Source organism: Aulonocara stuartgranti (genome assembly GCF_965226115.1).
Source record: "Aulonocara stuartgranti genome assembly, chromosome: 15".
In the NCBI taxonomy this organism is placed as follows: domain Eukaryota; kingdom Metazoa; phylum Chordata; class Actinopteri; order Cichliformes; family Cichlidae; genus Aulonocara; species Aulonocara stuartgranti.
Genome location: NC_138951.1, coordinates 18,329,472 through 18,353,602, shown reverse-complemented (window position 1 = coordinate 18,353,602; position 24,131 = coordinate 18,329,472). Strand labels below are relative to the sequence as shown.

At 40.9% G+C, this 24,131-nt stretch overlaps 1 protein-coding gene across 2 annotated transcripts in view; it reads right to left on the bottom strand.

The window, feature by feature from the left end:
• Positions 1 to 24,131, bottom strand: part of map3k5 (mitogen-activated protein kinase kinase kinase 5) — an 88,335-nt gene continuing 64,204 nt past the window's right edge. For both annotated transcript variants that reach the window (XM_082504909.1, XM_082504910.1), the window contains exons 16-30: positions 22,735 to 22,862; positions 22,303 to 22,439; positions 19,616 to 19,721; positions 16,385 to 16,542; positions 13,434 to 13,611; positions 12,238 to 12,255; positions 11,685 to 11,862; positions 10,689 to 10,857; positions 10,161 to 10,346; positions 9,117 to 9,222; positions 3,989 to 4,232; positions 3,779 to 3,891; positions 2,510 to 2,631; positions 2,328 to 2,404; positions 1 to 1,145 (exon numbers count right to left, since the gene is read on the bottom strand). In XM_082504909.1, the coding sequence (XP_082361035.1) occupies positions 1,085 to 1,145; positions 2,328 to 2,404; positions 2,510 to 2,631; positions 3,779 to 3,891; positions 3,989 to 4,232; positions 9,117 to 9,222; positions 10,161 to 10,346; positions 10,689 to 10,857; positions 11,685 to 11,862; positions 12,238 to 12,255; positions 13,434 to 13,611; positions 16,385 to 16,542; positions 19,616 to 19,721; positions 22,303 to 22,439; positions 22,735 to 22,862 (1,981 nt within the window). In that variant the 3' untranslated portion in view covers positions 1 to 1,084. The remainder of the gene's footprint in view (positions 1,146 to 2,327; positions 2,405 to 2,509; positions 2,632 to 3,778; positions 3,892 to 3,988; positions 4,233 to 9,116; positions 9,223 to 10,160; positions 10,347 to 10,688; positions 10,858 to 11,684; positions 11,863 to 12,237; positions 12,256 to 13,433; positions 13,612 to 16,384; positions 16,543 to 19,615; positions 19,722 to 22,302; positions 22,440 to 22,734; positions 22,863 to 24,131) is intronic.

The window sequence follows — 24,131 nt, the reverse complement described above, 5'->3', positions numbered from 1 at the left end:
TTCACAGCTTCAAGATGAAAAGTTTTATTTTAACAATATATCACAACAATCTTGAATCAGATCTGAAACAAAACAGACACAAGGCTCACCGATTCCCCCCCAATTTCTGATGTTATGGTTTAAAATATTAATAAAAAAGTACATCAAGGTTCTTCCATATGAAGTTTGTTTGCATGTCAGATTTTTCATTACAACTTATATATTTGACTGAATGAAGCTGACACAACACAAGCAAGATAAACACAATTTTGTCAATTAAGTGAGTATGATCTATGATTTGTGATACTAGAAAATACAATAATACAGAATTAATTTTTCACATGTGCTCATTGCAAACTTGGTCCAATCTACATGGAGATTTGACTGTGTTTAGAGATGTCTTTTTCAAAGTACATAAATGTCATCCACATAGAATTATATAACACTATATTTACATAATATATTTCTTAAAAATAAAATTGTAGATTCATATTATAAAAGGAAAAGTGGAAAAAAAAAAGCATGGACAATTTAAATAAGTCTCAGTTTGAAAAACAAAAACAAAAAACAAAATAAAAGAAAAAACAAAAGCAGTACATGGAATGACATCCTTCAGATTGCTATAACAATTAAATTAAAACACATTTAAATAAAGTAGTGATAAGATAAGCAATGATAAAAATATCAGTACAGATGAATGTAGTATTTTGTATCTCAGGCCTGTATTAGAAAACGATCAGTTGTAAACGTCACATCTTGTAAAGACAGGAGAAAATGTTTTTCTTGACAGTTTTCAAGATTTCAATAATAGATTTTCCTACCAGCTGTCATTTTAAACACACCTGTAACAAAAGCTGTGCCCTGTCCATCAGGTATAACAAAACTAGTGGCACTTCTCATTAATTTTTACTTTCAAAATGACCTAATATCCAAACTCTTTGTTTTCAAAATTATAAAATACTCCAGAAGATTGTTGTGTGGGTGGAACATGGTCAACACAGCTTCTTCTCCAGGATCTTGCTTTTATAAACGCTGAGGTAAAGAGGAGTTGTTGGGGACAAAAAAAAGTCCTGGCTTCTCTGAGTGGCTGTCACCACTTAAGGCCTTAGAATAGCTTCTGCCTGTAGTCTGTGATGGCCTTCCATAGCTTACACAAGACCCCACCTCTGTCAAGACAAACAAAATACTGTTAGCTTAAAGCACACACCAATGAATATTATACCATTTGTAAGAAACCATCAGCTGTCAACCTACTTGAAAATATCATAAATGGTTTACTTTGTACTGAGAGTCAGAGGGACTCATGAGCACAGATCACACAGAGTTAAGACTGTACGGTCATGAAAAGGACAGTTTTCCCTGGTCTCTGTGTAATAACTAATGTTTCTGTATGACTTTATCGGTACAACATTACTTCAGTTCATCAATCTGGTTGAGGTTTGGAATTTGACTGGGCTATTGATTCCTTTCCTGCTTTTTTAGCCATTCTATTTGGGATTAAGTTTTGTGATTGGGATCATTGTCCTGTTGCATGACACAATTTCAATCAACCTGTGGGTCAGATGTGCAGACAGTAAGTTCCCCTCTAATGCAGCAACATCAGAGGGGAACACCACCCCCACCCCAAAACATACAATCACACAAAAAAGACCTAGAGATACCCTGAAGCAATTTAGTAGATATGGTGTGTATAGCTGAATGTTTGATATGACCACAGTGTGGCGCCAGATATCAAACACAACCAATAAGAACTTCATAGTAGTTTGTTTTATTCATGCTTCACTCTAAATTGAACGCAGTATAATTAGTATGCTTGGACCTGCAGTGCTGCAAAGAAACTTTAAAGAGGAGGTGAAAACTGTTGCAGTAGCAGACATCAATATTCATGTTGGTGTGACCTGTTTGAGTAATTATTCAGAGCTATTTTCATCCTAATAACATTTTAGAAGATATCGGGTTAAGCGTCACAACCTGAGCATGGCAACATAGCTACGTCCAAACCAAACTGCCCACGTTAGAACAGTATCTTACTGACCTGTGAGGTCCCTGCAAATTCAATTAAATTTTGGTTTATAAACAGATTTACAGAATTTGTGATAAATTAAGTCCTTCATAGATTAGCCTCAAAGAACTGCTGAAGTACAAAGCTGCCTTCTGAAACTTTTGTGTAAGAACAGGAAATGCAACAACACTCTCCCATTATGCAACGCTCCCATCTTAACCCCCTTGTTTCTCTTCCTGTCAGGTACAAGTTTCAGCACGTATTTTGGGGACTAAATACTGAACACAAAATATGAAGCAAATATAGAAATATTTAAAAGTAAAAGAAAAAAAAAATCATTTTCTACCTCAGTCTTAAACTCTTCAGATCATCTCTTGTGACATCATGAAGGATGTCGTACAATGTATACTCCTCATTGAGTATCTAAAGAAACAAAGTGGAGAAAATTACATTTACAGAAATGTTTTTCTTTACTTGCATCATCCTAAAAAGGGCTTTGTTAAAACAACAAAAAAATCAGAGACCCACCCTGTCTATGGCATCCTGGTCAGCACCGTAACGTGTCAGCCAGCTGGTCAGCTCTGGGTCGTCACGTCTCTCTGCAGGTTGGCTCCTCTGTCCCTCCAGGTCATGCGAAGATGTGGGGGTGTCTAACAGAGTAGATTTTGAGAACACTCCATAAAACAAACATTTAAACATTAACAAAACAACCAGTTTAATGACAGATCAAACATGCCGTACACACAGGAAGCGCATGTATCAGATGGACATAGCTGCTGGGTCTGGGCTTTAATCATCGTTCTTTCAAGTGGCCAGCTGGGGGGATAAAGTAAGAATGCACAGAAATCTATGAGAAAGTATTGTGCTTCTGTTTTGGTTTTCACTTCAACAAGTAGTTTCCTAAAGAGTTTAAGTGTTTTTGGACATAGCTACCTTTTGATTGACACTCTGCTAATGTATCGTACGAGAAAAGAAACCAGATAAGACATTAAAACAGATAAAACTGAGGCTGTGAAATAGAAGGTGAACAAATAAATGATGTCCCGGTGGTTAGGTCCATATTTCACAGCAGCACTCATGTGGAACTTTTTGCCATGATTGTTTGCTTGTAAAGCAGCTTGTAAAGGTGTAACTGTTGCAGTAACAGGATATGCTGCTTTTTCTCTACAAAAAAGCAACCTTGTTGTCACAAGTCACAGTCACTATCGCTACAGCTTTGTGCAATTGTGTAAACTGAACATTTAATATTCTTAAACCTCCTTAAATGTTGCTTTCAAGGTGACGCGTACTCTTATTTGGTCAGATAAAAGCCTCTGTATAAGAGAAATGGCCACAGTGGATGACAATATCTTAATTTTAGTGTACTTTGCCTAATAATTGAGATTGTTTAAAGCTGCTCTACTAATTTCTTATAATGAGTTTTACCCTTACAGAAAAGCAACCATCATCAGTGGATATCAACCCCCCCATCACTAGCTCGGAGTTGGATATTGGAATAGCTGATCAGACCAGCAAATTAGAAGTCACTTAATTTACACCTCCGGTATGTGATAAGAAAGCTTTGTTCATGTGCATTGTTCCTGTCATGGCTTGTTTAATTTGTTTACTGAACTAGAGGGAAAAACTTTTAATTAACATTGGCTCTAGGAAGTATAAAGTACATTTTGATTTAAAAGTCAGAAGTGAAAGTCGAGTCTGTTCAGTGAGAAATAGCTGGCTTTAAAAAGTAAAGACAGACTAAAAATACCAGAAGCAGCAAAAGGAGTGTGAGAAAGTAATTCAGACTAAAGTAGAGACCTTCAGGCTCAGTTCGCAGCTTCAGTAGTCTGATCTCTTGCTCTCTCTCATCCAGCACTTGTTGCAGGATGGACTGATACTCCCTCTCCTTCTCCAGCAGCTGTTCCAGCAACCTGGAATAAAACAGAGAGATGCAGGTTAAAACGGATAAACTATGGTTAAATGAAGAAGTCCTATGCTGTTGTTAACGGCCTTCAACCAGATGCCTACCTGCTGGTCTCCAGCTTCATCCTCCCTAGCTCCATGCTCACAGAGCGCTGTGCATTGTGGGATTCGTGGGAGACGGTGGAGCTGAGTGTGCTGACTCCCGAGGTAGCCACCGTGTCATCGTGAGCGGCGCCAGGAGGCGCCCGGCTCTGGTGCGTGGAGGTTCTGTCCGGCTCGCCGTCATCATCGATGTCCTCCTGATCGGCTGCATCACTTTCTGAGGCCAGACTGAAGTGAGGCCTGAGTTCTGCATGCAGAGAGAAAGAATCACTTTTAGAGGAAGCCCTGTAATAAAAGTGATCATGAGAGGTTGTCTGAATTGTTAATTCCAGAGACTGGAATCAGTTGTGTTTATTTGATTAACACAATGCCGTTTCATTAAAGTGCCCAAATGTGAAAAACTGAGGCTTATTGTTGAAATTGCACTTTCTATTTTTTTTCTCAAGATATTAAAAGAAAACATATCAAGAAAGCATTCTACTTTTTAACACTTTTTTTAACAACAATATTTTTACTGTTTCAGCCCCTTAAGAACAAAGTGGGCTCTGTGTAGCCAAAGAACTAAAATGAGCGAAACACCCCTGGATTGTTTCAGACTGTTTCTTTACCAATAATTTGTTTACTAAAATGAAAATGTCAAGATTTTCTGTTTCAAGTAGTCACTCAGATTTGCTTTCCACTGTTATCTGTTGGTTCCTTCTTTTTCACCTCAACTTAGGTAACAGCTGTTATCTTTAACCTCATTTAATTGATAATTTCCACCACAAGGAGACGCAAAGTGCTGACTCTGATGAGTAAAGCTGTTTGTGTCAGATATCATTTAATACCAATACTGATATTTTGCATCAGTATTAATAATGCATTGAAAAGGGATTTGTACACCATATTGCTGTACACACACACACACACACACACACACACACACACACACACACACACATATATATGTATATATATATACACACACATATATAAACACCCAGCGCGCCCCTGCGGGCGGTTTATCCTTCAAGCTCGGGTCCTCTACCAGAGGCCTGGGAGCTTGAGGGTCCTGCGCAGTATCTTAGCTGTTCCCAGGACTGCGCTCTTCTGGACAGAGATCTCCGATGTTATTCCCGGGATCTGCTGGAGCCACTCGCCTAGCTTGGGAGTCACCGCACCTAGTGCTCCGATTACCACGGGGACCACCGTTACCTTCACCCTCCACATCCTCTCGAGCTCTTCTCTGAGCCCTTGGTATTTCTCCAGCTTCTCGTGTTCCTTCTTCCTGATATTGCTGTCATTCGGAACCGCTACATCGATCACTACGGCCGTCTTCTTCTGTTTGTCTACCACCACTATGTCCGGTTGGTTAGCCACCACCATTTTGTCCGTCTGTATCTGGAAGTCCCACAGGATCTTAGCTCGGTCATTCTCCACCACCCTTGGGGGCATCTCCCATTTTGACCTCGGGACTTCTAGGTTATACTCGGCACAGATGTTCCTGTACACTATGCCGGCCACTTGGTTATGGCGTTCCATGTATGCCTTGCCTGCTAGCATCTTGCACCCTGCTGTTATGTGCTGGATTGTCTCTGGGGCATCTTTACACAGCCTGCACCTGGGGTCTTGCCTGGTGTGATAGACCCCAGCCTCTATGGATCTTGTACTCAGAGCTTGTTCTTGTGCTGCCATGATTAGTGCCTCTGTGCTGTCTTTCAGTCCAGCTTTGTCCAGCCACTGGTAGGATTTCTGGATATCAGCCACCTCCTCTATCTGCCGGTGGTACATACCGTGCAGGGGCCTGTCCTTCCATGATGGTTCCTCGTCTCCCTCCTCTTTCTTGGGTTTCTGCTGCCTGAGGTATTCACTGAGCACTCGGTCAGTTGGGGCCATCTTCCCAATGTATTCTTGGATGTTCCTTGTCTCATCCTGGACTGTGGTGCTGACACTCACCAGTCCCCGGCCCCCTTCCTTCCGCTTAGCGTACAGCCTCAGGGTGCTGGACTTGGGGTGAAACCCTCCATGCATGGTAAGGAGCTTTCTTGTCTTTATGTCAGTGGCTTCTATCTCCTCCTTTGGCCAGCCTATTACCCCAGCAGGGTACCTGATCACGGGCAGGGCGTACGTGTTGATGGCCCGGATCTGGTTCTTACCGTTCAGCTGACTCCTCAGGACTTGCCTGACCCTCTGCAGGTACTTGGTGGTTGCAGCCTTTCTAGCGGCCTCTTCATGGTTCCCATTTGCCTGCGGGATCCCCAGGTACTTGTAACTGTCCTCTATGTCTGCAATGTTGCCTTCTGGTAGTTCAATCCCCTCAGTTCTGACTACCTTCCCTCTCTTTGTTACCATCCGACTACACTTCTCCAGTCCGAACGACATTCCAATGTCATTGCTGTATAGCCTGGTAGTGTGGATCAGTGAATCGATGTCTCGTTCACTCTTGGCATACAGCTTGATGTCATCCATGTACAGGAGGTGGCTGACAACTGCTCCGTTCCGTAGTCGGTATCCGTAGCCAGTCTTGTTAATGATCTCACTGAGGGGGTTCAGGCCTATGCAGAACAGCAGTGGGGACAGAGCATCTCCTTGGTAGATCCCGCACTTGATGGTAACTTGTGCTATGGGCTTGGAGTTGGCCTCTAGTGTTGTACGCCACATCCCCATTGAGTTCCTGATGAAGGCTCTTAGGGTCCCATTGATCTTGTACAATTCTAGGCATTCCAGTATCCAGCTGTGGGGCATTGAGTCATAGGCCTTCTTGTAATCAATCCAGGCAGTGCACAGGTTGGTCAGTCTGGTCTTGCAGTCTCGGCTGATTGATATATATATATATATATATATATATATATATATATATATATATATATATATATATATATATATATGCCATCTTTAAGAAGGGGGACCGGAGGGTGTGTTCCAACTACAGGGGGATCACACTCCTCAGCCTCCCTGGGAAAGTCTATGCCAGGGTGCTGGAAAGGAGAGTTCGTCCGTTAGTCGAACCTCGGATACAGGAGGAACAATGCGGTTTTCGTCCTGGTCGCGGAACACTGGACCAGCTCTTTATCCTCTCCAGGATACTTGAGGGTGCATGGGAGTTTGCCCAACCAGTCTACATGTGTTTTGTGGACTTGGAGAAGGCATTCGACCGTGTCCCTCGGGGTGTCCTGTGGGAGGTGTTGCGGGAATATGGGGTGTCTGGCTCATTGCTACGGGCCATTCGATCCCTATACAACCGTTGCAAGAGCTTGGTTCGCATTGCCGGCAATAAGTCGGACTCGTTCCCGGTGGGTGATGGGCTCCGCCAGGGCTGCCCTTTGTCCCCGGTTCTGTTCATAATTTTTATGGACAGAATTTCTAGGCGCAGCCAAGTGGCGGAGGGCTTTCGCTTTGGTGGCCTCAGAATCTCATCTCTGATTTTTGCAGATGATGTGGTTCTGTTGGCTTCATCGGGTGAGGGCCTCCAGCTCGCACTGGAACGGTTCGCAGCCGAGTGTGAAGCAGCGGGAATGAGGATCAGCACCTCCAAATCTGAGGCCATGGTTCTCAGCCGGAAAAGGGTGGAGTGCCCACTCCGGGTCGGGGATGAGTTCCTGCCCCAAGTGGAGGAGTTCAAGTATCTCGGGGTCTTGTTCGCGAGTGATGGGAGAAGGGAGCCGGAGATCGACAGACGGATTGGGGCTGCAGCTGCAGTAATGTGGACGCTGCACCGGTCCGTCGTGGTGAAGAGGGAGCTGAGTGTAAAAGCGAAGCTCTCAATTTACCGGTCGATCTACGTCCCTACCCTCACATATGGCCACGAGCTGTGGGTAGTGACCGAAAGAACGAGATCGCGGATACAAGCGGCAGAAATGAGCTTCCTCCGAAGGGTGGCTGGCCTCTCCCTTAGAGATAGGGTGAGAAGTTCGGCCATCCGGGAGGGGCTCAGAGTAGAGCAGCTGCTGCTCCACATCGAAAGGAGCCAGCTGAGGTGGTTCGGGCATCTGACAAGGATGCACCCTGGGCGCCTCCTGGGTGAGGTGTTCCAGGCATGTCCCACCGGGAGGAGGCCCAGGACACGCTGGAGAGATTATATCTCTCGGCTGGCCTGGGAACGCCTTGGTATTCCCCCGGATAAGCTGGAGGAGGTGGCTGGGGAGAGGGAGGTCTGGGCCTCTTTGCTTAGGCTGCTGCCCCCGGCCCCGGATAAAGCGGATGAAGATGGATGGATGGATGGATATATATATATATATATATATATATATATATATATACACATATGTATATACAGACGGATATATATATATTAGGGGTGCAACGATATTCGTATCGATATTGAACCGTTCGATACAGTGCTTTCGGTTCGGTACGCATATGTATCGAACAATACAACATTTGTAATTTATTTTATCAACTTTCCTTCTGACGATGCGCTCAGTGAATCTGTGTTCGACTACTCCGCCTAGGCTGCACTGTCCAGTGCAGATCCACTGAGCGTTCAACACAGACAGCATAGTCAGAAGGAAGAGCGCAGGGCAAGCTAGCGAGACAGAAGTTAAGCTCTCCTTATATATATATATATAACTAATATCTGGTACTGATACTGATACAGAATACTTCCTATGGGTTATGAGTAGTGAACTTTGTTGTAACGTATGATAAGATCTCCACTCGAGTGTGTTTTTAAAGATTCAAACTTGATAATGAAGCAAACACCTGAACATTGTTGGTTCTTTGTTACAAAACACCATTACAAAGGTGGAAGAAAACAAAAATAGCGCTGGGTGTCTGTGACATAACTATAGCTAAATTTAGCACTCATCCCACTGACTATTGATGTTTTATGAGTTTAATTCTTTGGTGAAAACAGGAAATAATTTCACATTGTAGATCTGAAACTCTCTTGAACCACTTTACACAGTTCAACTAGAACTTCTCCTCATTTCAATCTGGGCCTATAATCAGCTAAACATAATATCTGCCCTGCATGAAACTCAGGTGTGTAATCCATTCAAGTTATTGCCCTTTTACTTCCTGTCTTTAAATAGGCTGTGAACACACACAGGCCTGCGCAGCAAATGCCCTCCTCCTGTATCAGTAGTCGTGCCCCGAGGGAAGAGTCATAACTTATTTACTGGTGCTCTGCTCGAGACACTGATGATCCTACCTGGCACCAGGATCGTGATGGCAGTCTGCACAGCCTTGCGGATGATGTTGTCCAAAGCGAACATCCAGTGAGGCTTGATGTTGTGGTTTCGCAGCACTTTGTTCACCTGGAAATGGAGAGGTTCACACTCATGAGAGCACGTTTTACAATGTTTTACCTATTAGTGATTCTACACCTAAAATAAAAATGAGTTCATTCGTATTTGCCTCACAGATTTCATTCCAAGAATTGTTCTTAAGAGAATTGTTTATACTTCATTTTAACTTCTGCCGCAATAACTAAATATCCCCAAAGGGATTTTTAAAGCAGCCTACTCTTCATGGCATTATTAATATTTGCAGTCACGCACTGTGAAGCTCTAATTTTTTTGCAGCAATGACCAACAGGAGGCACCAGAGCTTCATCTACCAGCACGATTACACAATCCCACTTACAAATATGAAAACAACCACTCGCTCTGTGCCATTTCATCTGCATAACTGCATTTCTGAGGGGGAGAGCAGATGAGCCTTTTAACATTATGTGCAATTACTCCTGACAGATCTCTCCCTTTTATCGCCTCACTTAAAGGTTACAAGTATTTCCACAGTCATCTGTCTAATCTCTGAGCAGGAAGAAAAGCAACAAGGCAGCCCGCAGCTGTCTGCAGCCCATTTCAAATGACAACAATTACACTGTTCAGAGCCTTTGTTTTATGCAGCGGCGAGAAGCACCTTTGCCTTCAAATGGGTACTTAATAACAGGAAATCAGAAAATAATGAGCCTGTGAGGAGAATTACAGCAGCAAATCATCAATGTAGCAGTTCAGGTTTGTGACCGCTGTAGACTAAAATTTGATCCTTACTGTGGGTAAGCTAAAGACACTTGGTTATAAACTAAAAAGCTGCAGCAAACACAAGACATGTTTTATTGATTTGGGTTATATTTCATATTCCAATTATGATCAATTATTCATGAGCCCAGTGGGATATCACAGATGAAATGTAGCTGAAATTCATTGGATTGACCCAGTATCTTTTTCACGGTATTTCTATTAGCACTTACAGCATCCTGGAAGCCGAACAGCATAATCTGCAGTTGACTGATGGCAGTGCTGTCAAAGTCTAGCTCCAGCTTGAGCTGAGACAGGGTGTTGGCGATGATTTTCCTGTCTGCCATCCGAACAAAGTCAGCAAGACTCACCACAAGGGTGGAGATGTGCTGATGTTTTAGCTTCATTTCCTCTGAGCCCTGAGGTAGGAGGCAAGCGGGGAAAGAAGAGATGAAAATGGTGGTTTAGGTTTACAACAGGAGCTTCCAACTCCAACTTACTAACATCCCTATCAGATAGACTTAAGAAATGTTTTCCATGTTTAAATTATTTTAGTACAGTTTAAAATTTGTTTAATTGTTAGTAATTCATTTGAGTATCCCTTTGGCTATTTGGTCCCTTCATTTAATTAACTGTAACAGCTGAGCTAATCTTTCCATGCACAGCCTGGCTACTGCACTGGAATGCCTGTGAACAAGTGTGTGTTGTTGAACTTGTAATGTACTTCTATATCCATCTATTCATTCTCAACGGTTTCCAACCTGTGCCAGGGCTTCCATCAGGTTGGCCACCACCTTGGCCTGATCTTCAGTAAGGATACGGTGCAAGGTAGCTCGCCTCTCGCTGTCTTTCCGAAGCATAAAGAAGCCCGAGTCCTTCTCATCAGGTGATGGAGGGGCACTGTGGTCCTCGAAGTTCTCCACTGGAATGCTGAGTAGAAAAAGTAGAAACCCCATTTGAATTTTTTGTTCCTTCTATATGTACAGGTTGCTGTACCCTCCCTATTGGTACTAATCAGCAAGGTTAATTAAGTATGTTTTACTGGTGACATTAAATATAAGATAAATAAGTTTTTGCATTGCTTTAAACATGAACATGTTTAAATTTAAATCACTGTAGGACACAAAAACCCAGGAATGAAAGGAGGCGGAGGCGAGCTTCAAAAGCGAGTGAATCCCCATAAACTCCCTTTTTACAATGTGCAAGATTACAGCATAAATAAAGACATTCACGACCTGATACTGAAATGGTTTTGTTTTCTGTTGCTGATTTTAACCTTTAAAACAAGTGTACAGGTGGTGAAATCTCATATTATTTTGGATTTTTAGGGGCGCAGCCACTCTGACAGACAGAAGCATTTTAATTAAATTATCTGACGTCTTGCTGTGTGGTTAATTGTACTAAAAGCCCATCCGGGGAGTCTGTGATCCAATTTTGGTGAGTGTAATTCTAGCACTTTATTTACATTTCATTTAGCACTAATTAGCAGGTATCTATGTGATGCATCCATACAGTCTATGAATAGAGCTTGATAATCGGGCTTGCCAGGCTCTGCTTGAGAAAAAAACCCCCAAAGAGATTCAAGACATCTCAACTCAAGGCTTCAACATGTATGTACATAAGCTAATGGGTGAAGTCACGGTGACTACATTTTTTATACTGGTTTAGTCTAAATCAATACTATAGTCATAAGGCTGTAACAACAAATGAATAATTTAAGGCAAAATGATTCGTCTGAGGTGTCCAAGTTGTTCTACCTGAGAAAGAGGGACCTCTGGCCCTTGACATCCTTTTCACTGTAGCACTTGATGCTTGGCTTGAAGATGAAGGGGTTGGTGTTGAGGTCGTTGTCAGGGGAGACGGAGCCATACTCGCTGCTGCTGCTGGTGTCTTCCACTACAACGGGCACTGGCAACGAGATACTGCGGAGATACTCTAGAAGACACAGGGAACAGAAGATGGAACAAAATCGTAAAGGTGTTTGTTTGATCATCATCTAACTAAAGATTTTGCTGTATAGCAGCATGCTTTCTGTCTGTTATGGTGTTTGTGTGCAACTGATCAAATAGATTACAAAACATATTCAAGCATTTGGGAAACCATCTTGTTGTTTACTCTCTATCTTGAATCCTGGCAAAAGGGCAGAGTCGTACAAGGCAGGTAGCTGCCACCAAGAGAAAAATGTAAACCGCAGCCCAGATCCTATTCAGTAAAGCAGGGTGATGTTTCATGGAAATGACATCTAGTTTATAAAGTACTCCCACTAGTGGTAAATGTGTCTGAAAAAGTGCAGAGAGCAAAATTACTCACCTGATCCTGGTGTCAGAGCTGCAGGGAAAAACAGAAAATATGTGTCAGCAGTTAAAAAAAGAACAAAACAGAAAGCAGGGTAACATTCAAAGCATGCAGAGAGGCACAAAGCTTCTTTCTAATCTTCTGCACTGCTGTGAAGGCACATGACTGATGCCGTGGGGTGAAAACCCAACAGGAAATGACTATTTTACAATCCAAATAATGAAGGATGCGCCTGAAATTCTTAACACTTAAAAAACGGTTTTGGCACTAGATGAATCTAGTAATCACTACAAACAAAGATTTTTGATACTGGAAGCTTTCTGGTTTCTGGTTGTAGCCACTAGTATTACTACTGAAGACTATTTGCTTTAAAGCTTAATCTAAAGAGATACTGTTTGTTACCTTATTAAAATTTAGACGACTTTATAACAATAATAATAGAATAGCAACAGAATCGTCAATAGGATATCCACTATTCATTTATTCTACACTGAAAACTCCTAAAAATGGCTGTTGCTCGATAGGCTTTGAATGGGGAGTTTCTTTTTCCCCCTCTTAGAGCACTACTTGAGGTGGTTGATTTTAGCAGTGGGGAAGATCATTATGAGGTTCACGCCATTCCCTTATCAAGGCTGTAAGTAAGTAGAATTCTGCTACATTCCTGGAAGTCGGAGATACCTGCAGCCTTCGATAAGTGGCTGAAGGAATTAGGAAATTTGTTACACTTAGAGAAAATGATGTCAAACAAAGCAGGTCTCTTTCAGAAACTTTGTTTACCAGTCTGACTGAAAAGTTGAAGTCACTTTTTATCGGTCTTACGGATTAACAATGTCACAGTTTTATAATAATGTGTTCTAGTTTGTATGTGAGCCTCTGCTATTATCCAACATAGGGATTAAGGTAACTCCCCCTCCTGGATTCTCACACTCTTGTTGTTTTAAACAGATAAGTCCTTGTTGTGGAGCTTTTATTGTGCATACAGTATATAATCATTTCTCTTCATTACTCGTAATGCTATAATTGCTTCGCTGGTCTCTTGTCTGCTTGGCTCGGCGCTTGTAGTGAAACTGAGAGTGAAGGAGATAAGAGAAACTAGCACGACTGCAAAGCAAAGAGTCTCAAACTTTCCTGAAATAAAACGAGTTATTTAAGTTATAGAGGGGATAGTCTTGGTAATAATGTTATTGTCATGTAGCTATGCTCTGATCCACCTGTGAAGCTGCCCTTGCTCTTCTTTTTTCGGCTGGTGACGGTGAGGAACTCATCGGTGAGCAGGTCGAGCGCGGTGGCACGTCGGTCCGGGTCGGGCTCAAAGCAGCGAAGGATAAAGGCTTTAGCCTCTGGTGACATGGACTCTGGGATCTCTGGATGGATTTTAAACATACCCACCTGCACAAGAATGACATGCATGAAAGGCACTCAGAATCTATATAACAAGTTTAAAGAAATGAGCATAGTGTCAGTTCAAGCAGGAGAAAAAGTCAAGCTAAGCTGCAATCCTGGCAGATCAGCTGATCTCAACGCCTGCCTACATTAGATGATGCGTCAACCTTTTGGCAAATCTCATATATGGTGTACTGTTAAATCTTTTTTAGCCTGGCCATTGCCTATTCACCTGCAAGCCACTTTGCAGCCCACTTCCACCACAACTCCTTCTTCCCTACTTAGTCCCAGTTCCCGGTTTTGTACAGCTAGCCTTGCTTCTGCTGCTCTCATAACATGCTTTTCACGCACGTGCATGGAAAGACAGGGGGTGGAAAATTTAAACAACTAACAGTAACTTCTTTTGGCTACAGTGAAACAAGTTTAAAATAACCGAGACAGTGTGAGGTTGCTGCAATGGGCAAATTATCTGATTAAGTTTAAGAAGCAAGAGCAAAGAGCAGAGCAGTGTTTACACAGTGATGTTTGAATATGAGACTATCCACGAGGCCTGGCTGTGACTTGGGGCAGCAGCTGAAAGTAACAATACTTCGAGCACAAGACTCTCATTAAAAACATGATAAATTCCTGTTGTTGATGTGCAGGAATTTAAGATTAGCAGGGAGATATCCCACCCCTTGAGAAATTCCAGAAAGATGACTGAAAGTATATCACGAATGTTTAAGAAATGCTACAATGCAGTGCAGACAAAACACAAGATCTCCTAAGAGATTTGTGACTCTACTTGCACTTCTGTGGTGATCTTTATTGATAAAATGTGATGAGATCCAAGTTTCCCCTTTCATGTTCTTTAAACTTCAAAGCATCCGAAGCAGAGCAGCATATTTAATTAAATCACATCATATGGAAAATTCCATGATTCAGAGCTTTGACAGGAGTGCTGTAATGTTTTCCAGACACCTCTTAAACATCTCTACTGCCCCTAATGGGCCACACATAGCTTATAACAATAATTCACTGTACAGAGTGCTTTAAATTTCCATCCAAAGCAAATGCACGTGTAAACTGAGTGGTTAACAAGATCCAGCAAAGACACACCCGCACAGAAACTAAAGGCCCACTGTAGAAGTTCCTCTTACGGAGCTATGCTTTTGTTTGCATTCAAACAAATGTTCGTGCACAGACAGTATTTGTAGTTTCTACTGGGCTTGGTCAGATTATAGCCTGCAGGTTGAAACCAATGCAGGTGCAGAATGACTCTGGTTTTGTTTTCATAAAAAGAGGGAACTGATAAGCATGCATGAAAGACTGGTGGTTATTTTGTTTGTTAGTTGACTTCTTTACGTTGAGCACCTTTCTTTTAAGACATGGAACATAATTCTGTAATAAAAACAGATGTAATGGACACAATGTACTCTGTATATTAGCTGTTTATATGTACAATAGGTTTCCATAAACAGCCCTGGGTGTGCTGGATGGTTGGCAAAGGTTAAAGCATGGTACATGGTGTCATGCTGGAGGCATGAAGTCATAAGGTATGGTTTTTCCAAAGAGAACAGACACAGTTATATATAGTTTTCCACCTCTCCTTACTTCAGCTGAACAAACAGTTTCTCTTGTGATCTCTCCCTACAAGCAGACACTTGATGGTGTCATGTTTAAGTCATGTGATAACAGCTGAGTCACCTTCTTTATTAAACAATGACATTGCAATATGATAAAAGCTGCAATTATCTACTGTTTGTGCTCTGAATAAAGGGGTTTTAGTTCAGTTCTTGAACTCTGTTACAGTCGTTTTATATAGTTCACAGTTCAAGAAATCAAATTTATCTTAACGTGAACTTTGATCTAACCAATCACGTCATCGAGTGTGTGAAACAAACTGTTATAGATACCTTCAATCTCCCTTTACGCCAGCTGTCTTCCCCTCTTAAACAGAAGGAATAAAAAGCAGCTGTGGGAATGAGATGACCACATTTGTTCTTACTGACATCATAAGTATTTAAAAAAGCCTAAAATGGTACCATTACATAAGGTCAGAGAACAAATACTTGAAATTATTTGAGCAAAGGGTAAACGAAAAACTAAATAAACTTGCACTGAGAAAAGAAAAAAGTACTGGTCAGTTTCGGTGTTTTCAATTAGTTTCCTCTTGTATCCTGACTTCGAGTTTAAACATAATATTTACTTGTATGACTTTGCAGTTTTTTTGTGGGTGGATTTATTTTTTTTATTAGCTCATACAAGACTTTTATCCTAACAGTACTACAGGTTTAAGATAAGATAAGATAACCTTTATTAGTCCCACACGTGGGAAATTTGTTTGGCTGGTGCATAATTGACAGCTACTGGTATTAGGAGATTTCTTGATCAGCAGTTGCATAATGCTAATGAAGACATTACTCAGAAATGTAAGAAGAAGAGTTTTCAGTCTTTCTCTTGTAGAAACAAACCCTCTTTCAGTCGTTTTTAGTCATGGTTTGAAAAAGACATAGATAGGATATCATGCATTTGGAGCAAATGAGTAAAGCTGATATGCTAATAACACGTGATGGCAAACTATTTGCCCTGTCATACTGGATGTCTCAAGGGTGCAATTATCAGCTCTCAAACATCCTCATATTTATTGACCTGGCAGAGCTGCAGCTGTTCATTGCCACTGTTTTTGAAAGATGCCGTTATGAAAACAGCTGCTCGCCAGACTTCTACTTTCAGTTTTCTAAAATTAGACATCTTACCCAGCAGGATATTGGGATATGTCACTGTTCAAATCTCTCACCTTGAACATGGCGGCCTGTGGTTCTCCCAGTTCATAGAAAGGTGGCTTCCCAGTGGCCATCTCTATGATGGTGCAGCCAAGGGACCAGATGTCTGCTGGTTTGCCGTATCCCCGTGGGCCCTTGTCTATAATTTCAGGAGCCATGTATTGCAATGTGCCTGAAAAATGACGCACAAAAAACAATAATAAACACATAATGAAAACTCAAATTCAACCACTCATTTTTTAAGTGTCAAACAAATGAAACAAAAACATTTCAATTAGTGAGCATTAGAGGAGGTGGTGGGTGGATTATGGGTATAAAGGTTTTGAAACCCAGACTGAATTTGTGACGCAAATATCTAATTCGCTCCTGTTACTAATAGAGCATTGCTAGAATGTTGTAAAAGTGCAGCAACTCAGCGTATGAATGTCAACAAACTTGGACAAACCACAGAGTTATGCAACAGCTATAAAGGGAACGAGGAGGGAACGCTTCATTATTATGCTAACTAAAAGGGACACTGCTGGTATTCTCATGGTGAAACGTACACTTCAGCTGAGAGGTATACCAGATTTTAAATGATTTATTTCTTGCTTATGTAAACAACATGTGTGTAAATATAGCATCAATGATAGCTGCTCAGTTTATATCATTATATAATGATATGCTAATTAGTCAGCCTCATTTTGCTTATGTCAGTTAGCCTTGGTGTCAGATAAAAACAATGTTTAAAGATAGTTCAAAGGGTCAGCAATACCAGTTTATTTTATTGTTGTTCATGTCCTAATCAATCTCTTAAACCTGCATCCAGCGCAACTGCCTGGGATCATTTTCCACCACAACCTCTGTCTTTTAATATCACAACACTCTTACTTTACTCCCAATCAAATAAGAGTTAATGAACCAAATAATTGAGCAACTCAGTCATGGAACAATTAAATAGTTCAAGTATTGACTATAAGTTTCCTAAATGTGAGGGAAAGGCAAACAATAACCTTGATTACACCCAGTTTAAAACTATTTCTTAGACTAACCATCTCTTGCAGAAAAATGTGCTTTTGTTGCTTATTTTGTTCCCTCCACTATTGTTCCATGTACATCCCCAATAGCAAAGAATTGGGACACTGTAAAATGTAAATAAAAACAGAATGCATTGATTTGCAAATCTAATAAATCAATATATATATATATATATATATATATATATATATATATATATATATATATATTTTTTTTTTTACAAAAGAACATGAAGCATATCAAATGCAAAGTGTCTCAAAAAGGACAATAGAAACTAGTACTAAAAACTAACCAGTACTACAAAGAAACAGCTGAACATTCTCCAGCTAATTGGGTTAATTGGTAACAGCTCAATAACATGACTGGAGTTTCTCAGAAGCAAAGAGGGGCAGATGTTTTGTGGAACAATTTCAAAATTATAACAAAGACTTCAAATATCTCATCATGTAAAGTACTAAATATTATCAGAAAATTCACTGATAAATCTCTGTGTGCTTGGCACAATGCTGAAAATCAATATTAGACGCCTGTGATCTTTGAGCCCTCAAACAGCGCAGCATTAAAAACAGGCATGACTCTGACATGGTGACTATGATCCAGAAACACTGCTGCCTTCTTTGGGCTCAAAATGATTTAAAACTGACTGAGGCAAAGAGGAAAACTGCTGTGTGCTCAGATGAATTGAAATTTTAAAATCTTTTTGGAATACATGGACGCAGCGTCCTCTGTACAGACGAAAAGACTATTCAGCTTTTTTAGAACACATTTTAACAGTCTGCACTTACAGTATGATAGAGGTTCATTAGTGCCTATGGAAACGTCAGTGTGCACACCTGCAAAGGCACCATCAGTGCTGAAAGGTATATACAGATTTTAGAGCAACATATGCTCCAATCCCAGACGTCTTTTTCAGGGAAAACTTTACATATCTCAGCAAGACAATGCTAAACCTCAAACTGCATCTATTACAACATCATGAAATGAAAAATATGACAAGAAAGACCTAAGACTATTAAGCAGTTTGAGTGCTATATCAGATAAGAATGAGGCCAAATTCCTCTCCCAAAGGTCTGGCAGCTGTTCTCCTCAGTTCCCAGATGTTTACAGATGGTTTTTATAAGAAGAGAGGTACACTGGTAAACATAGCCATATCCCAACTTATTCCCGTGTTTCTCAGTTTAAACATTTGACATGTTTTCTGTGTTTTATTACGAATAAAATATGGATTTTTGAGAATTGCAAATCAATGTGTTCTTTTTTAATTTACATTTTAAAAAGGGTCCCAACTTTTTGGGAATTTGGAGCTTGTATAACACTAATGATGAAATCCCTGTTGCTGTTGGTAACTCTTCCGGTTTGCACTGCAGAGCTCCAACAAAAACTACTAAAAATAACTTTCATCTGGCTTTTGTATTTTTGATCATATTCATAAACCGATAATGTCTGTGTGAGGTAAAAGTAGCGTCAGCAGGGTTGTGAAAGAACTGATGTAAATGCCAAAAATAGCTTCAATTTGAGCTAACAAAAAGTGATGACACAATTCCTGCAAATTGCCAATCAGGTTAGAAAAGATTAAACGAGGCTTATGGCCTTATGTGAGAAACAGCAACGAGTTTCAGTGTTGTCAGTTAATCACAGCTCAGTCCAAAGCAACATTTTCAGGTCCACACTGAAGGGAGTCTTTTGTTCTAATAATAGCCTGCAGGCTGCTTATCCGCTGCTTTTTAAAGCTCGTGTACTGAGCTAAAAACAGGCGAGCACACATTTATAGCAGGCGTGGGTTAAGAACAAGGAGTAGCCCAGTTTCCTGAAAGAGCTCCGCCTTCCAGGGTAAGTCCCCGTCTGCCTCGAGCAGCAGTCAGATGCTCTAATTCCAGAGGTCAAACTATGCTACAACTGGCAACTGACATTACAGGTCTACATATCAGGCTGATCTAACTGCAGACTCAAGCCAAAGCCAGAGTTTCTAAATAGGAACAGCCTGCTATTTTTAGGAATATCACATACTGTCCAAGGACTTAAATGGGATTACTGCTCTGAAATAGTCACAATCAAAGAACAGCAGTAGGCTCGATACTCAGACACTACTGAGCAAATTTTAACAAAGGATGTTTCATAAAGTTTTTTAGTAGTCTCCCCACAACAGGGGAGACAACTCTACTTGGCTTAAGTATTTCATACTGGCTTGCTTATGGGGAAGAGAATCTAGATAGTGGGTTGGACTGTACCTGTGAAAGTCTCAGTGCAGGGGTTGATCCCAGCCAACCTTTTGGATGTGCCAAAATCTGATATTTTCAGGACGCCACTGTAGGTGTTGATGAGTACATTATCACCCTGTGGATTGAAAAGACATTCATCAGAACAGATGCACCAAATTCCAAAGCCGTGATAGCATTGATAACGTGAGGTGCTTGCAAATCTTGAAACAGTAGGTTACAACACCATGTGTGGGAGGAGGAGGAGCTCTAAGCCAAAACAAGGTGATTAACATTTATGTGGTGCTAATGAAGTTTATATGACTGAGTTGTTAAATGAGAAGGATGTGGCTTCTAACTCTAATGACTACCTACGATGGGAATGTTATGAGTGTTGGTTTGCTTTTAGTGAGATAAAAAAGGGAGCGGCACTTGCTTTAAAAAAAATGATTCCTGTTGTAGCCAATGGGCTAGCAAAGAAAATGGTGTGAGCAGCTGGGATGCTCTTTGAATGCATTTGCAGCAAATCAAAGTCGCTGTGCAAACAGTCACATGGAAGACATGTTCAGACTACAAACAAGCAAACAAGGTTTTAACACACCCTAAAAACTGAAATTCTGCAGGAGCTGAATCACGTCACTCTGAAAGCTCCTCTTTTTCCAAAAAACAACATCCGATTACTTTTTGTGCGGATGAAAGATTTATCAGTTCTAAGTACTGTGTTTTTTTCCCCCCATTTTTATGTTTACATTCCTCAAATGTGTTGTATTCTTCTGATAAAGTTTGCAGTTTGAAAACATTCAGAGATCCTTCTGTGCATTAAATATCATTTTACTTCTACGTCCTCCTCTTTGAGATACTGTGCATCCTCTGCTGCTAAGCGAAAAAAGATCTGTCCAGAGTAACACCAGGAGGGAATTCTGCGCTAAAAAGACTTTTCTGAATTCCAGATTTAGAAGGTTTCTGTTTGATCTGATTAAGTCAGACTGCTGGGGAATCATTTATCTCTTGGAGGTTTTTTATAGCAAAGATTGTCAAATTCACCACCACTTGAAGTGGAAGCAAAGGCACCTTTTTAATGAGTTCATAGCAAGCAAAACCTGAGTGTTAACCTGAGTTTGTGAGCGTTTTAAAACTTTGACTTTAAAAGGTTCCAACTCATCTTATGAAGACGTTTGGTCAGGACTAGTGACAGAAAACTGCTCTGCTCATGCCCTGACTGCTGTGTATAACTGTGGTAATCAAGGAAATATCAGAGAAGCTTGGTGCAGACATGGATGATTTCCCCCCCTACATCTGAACATGTGCATAAACAGTGACAGGAAACAAATATAAACGTGAAATAAAATGCAAAAAAAATTGACTATATAAACACATCTGATTCCAGAAATTCCTAAAACTTTAGTGGTTAGAGGTCTGTGTGATTGTGTCACCTCTTGTTCCTCATTTTGGACACAGAAAGTAAAGGGGCTTGATGTGCCTCAAAAAAGACAATACTGAAGCACTATTTGCAAATACACAAGAGGAGAGAAGAGGTTTCTGACCATCAGTTGACTCGTTAGCAATGAGAATGTGCTTCAAAGTATGACAGTGATAATGTTTCATAAAGTTGGAGGTGCTAAATTAAACATGTAAGGAGTATGAAGCTGATCAGAACTAAAAGTGTTTCTTTAATTTCTCAGCTAGTGTTTTTGCAGCAGACCGCGCAGAGATCATCTGTCTGTCACACGGCACTTACTTCTTTCTTCTTTTCCTGCTGACAGAACTCGAGTTGCTGTAGTTGGTGCATGTTTGTCGACTTACTGTAGCTCTCACACTTACTAGGTCTTCTGTTTACTAAACCTAATGTAAAGGTTAAAAATGCACCATGTCCTACACACTTTTTTTGTGCAAAGTTGTGCTGTGGCAATGTAGTGCACTTTGTAAAGTGCAAACAATGAGAGCAAATTTAAGATGTTTTGAGTTTATTTTGTCTGAAACCTCCTGGGCTTTAACATGAGTGTAGAAAGCTGCAGTTTCACAAATGGCTATATGAGGTTGGCTGCAAAAACAAATGAATCTCCACTGACCACCATGTTAAAGCATGGCCCAATTTTATAGCGTTAAACAGCATCTTTACTATCTGGTACAAGACATTTTGGTCTCTATAGCAAGTTTCCCTTTGAAGGTGGATATTTTTCGGTCTCACCGTTCTGGATATTAACGTTAAGCAGTGACTGCTTTGATTGGCACAAACCCCCACACAAAAGAAACTGTAGCAATATGCTGTCTCAACTAAGAAGTCCAATGAACTGGACCTCTACCAACTGTTTGTAGTACTGGTCCCTTTGAGTGTATTAGTTCTGAAGTTATATGAACAAGGCCCGTTGTCAGGTACAGGCAGTCCAGGAAGTTTACACTTCAAGTTTGGTGAATGAAATTCTGGTATTTTATGAATCTGTTGTCTGTACTTTTCTTTGTCGCACTCATAATTTGTATGAGTGCAGCTTGATAACATTAGCTGATTACTTTCTGCATCAACCCTTCACCTAAACATGGTCACTGTTGGCTGGCTCCAAAAAACTAATACTCCAGAGTCCAATCGTTCAATCCATCTTTCATATGCAGTCTATGCTTACGACCCCAATTATTTATATAAAGTCTTTCTGAAAATGAGTCTGCAGATGTCACAAAGATGAGCCAACAGATTGTTAACTCTGCAAAAACCCTTCTTTTGTTACCTTGATGTCTCTGTGTGCAATCTGGTTGTCGTGCAGGTATTTGAGCCCCTCCAGGATCTGCCGTGTGTAGAAGCCGATGGTGGGCTCATTGTTTTTCAGTGGGCCCCACTTGGACCTCAGCAGTGCAGACAGACTCCCTGAACACCAGGGGACAAAGTACAACAATCATCAATATATTCACTCTCAGCAGAGATTAGCAGCAGAGGACTAAGGCCATTATGTACAGGTTTATACTACTTCTCTGCAAATCACCCATCTTATCTATAAATGCAAACAGTGTTTTTACTGTTAGTGTAAGTATGACTGGAAACAACACATTCTGACATCAAAAAATTGATTTTGTTTCATACCGGTTTCCCTCCATTTGGACAATAAAAATTATTTCAGGACAATTAAGTTCTAACAGTTCCACAGCATCGGGAAGCGTCTCACCTCCAGGCACCTGCTCCATGAAGATCTTGATGAAGCCGTTCTCGCTGATAGAGCCCAGGTACTGGACAATGTTCTTGTGCTTTAAGTGCTTGTGGAGGGCGATCTCCTCATGAAGTGGTTGAGAGTACCTGTGTAAAAACAAGTAACAGTACATGTTTCTTTATATCCTGAACAGAAATCTGTGGGTCAGTTACTAACAGCAAACGTGGAGGAGTCAATCAACAGCCAAATTGGGAATCATATAAGCTGATTTGAACTGTATAGCAGCACATCTAGTTATTATCATAATAAAGTTGAAGGTAAGTATATTAGTAGCACACTTAAATAGCCAAATGTGTTGGTGTCTCGTGAGTCTACAAATACTCTCTTTATTCAAACAGGTGATTGTGTTATAAGTTGAGCTACAGCAGGTAGCGCCACATGTTTAATTTGGCAGACTTTTTAATGCTTTATGCCCTTCCAGATGTAACCCCAAAGGGATCCGATCAAACTGGGAACGTTTTACTTGTTAGCCAAATAGTGTAAACCAGCGGTCTCCAACCTTTTTTGCGCCACGGACCGGTTTATGCCCGACAATATTTTCACGGACCGGCCTTTAAGGTGTCGCGGATAAATACAACAAAATAAAACTAGTACCGGTACGGAAAAAAGAAAATTTATTCATAACACGTGAAAAGACCCAGGAAAACTGAGTTAACGATAAAAACGATAACAAAATAACGCTGAAAACCGATAAAAACCCTGAAAACTATACATTTCACACCTGAGCCTCTACTCTCACGGCCCGGTACCAAACGACTCACGGACCGGTACCGGTCCGAGGCCCAGGGGTTGGGGACCGCTGGTGTAAACCACAAACAATGGAAGTAAATGTAAGAGCTAAAATCTATGTAAAAAAAAAAAATTTTTTAAACATATATTAGACAATTTGTTCTGCACAAAACAACGATTTGTTAAAATAAGTAACTATCTTCGCTTGTGGCGGTGTCCTGCTAATGTGTTTTTTCCTTCAGGTAAAATAAACCTGGTAAAAACAAGACAAACTGAGAAATAAAAGATTAAACCAGAAAATCAAACCGACGCTAAGTCCTGATATCGACCAGAACAACAGGTACCTCTGTACTAGGGAGAAATGCCCGTGAGCAATTTCTTTTCACATTCAGCTCTCTACATGAATCACACCCAGCCTCTCGCTCTCTCTCTCCTTCTCTTCCTATCTTGAGATTTCATTCCACTTGTGAATTATTTACCCAAATTCTCCACATTCTTTGCAGTTGAGCGCCCTGCTGGCTTGCTGATGTGATTAGAGGAACAAAGTGTGAAATCATCTAGTCTGCAAAAGAGTCTTGCAGTATGAGATGAGTAGGTGGAACTATGTGGAGACAAGCATTTCGAGC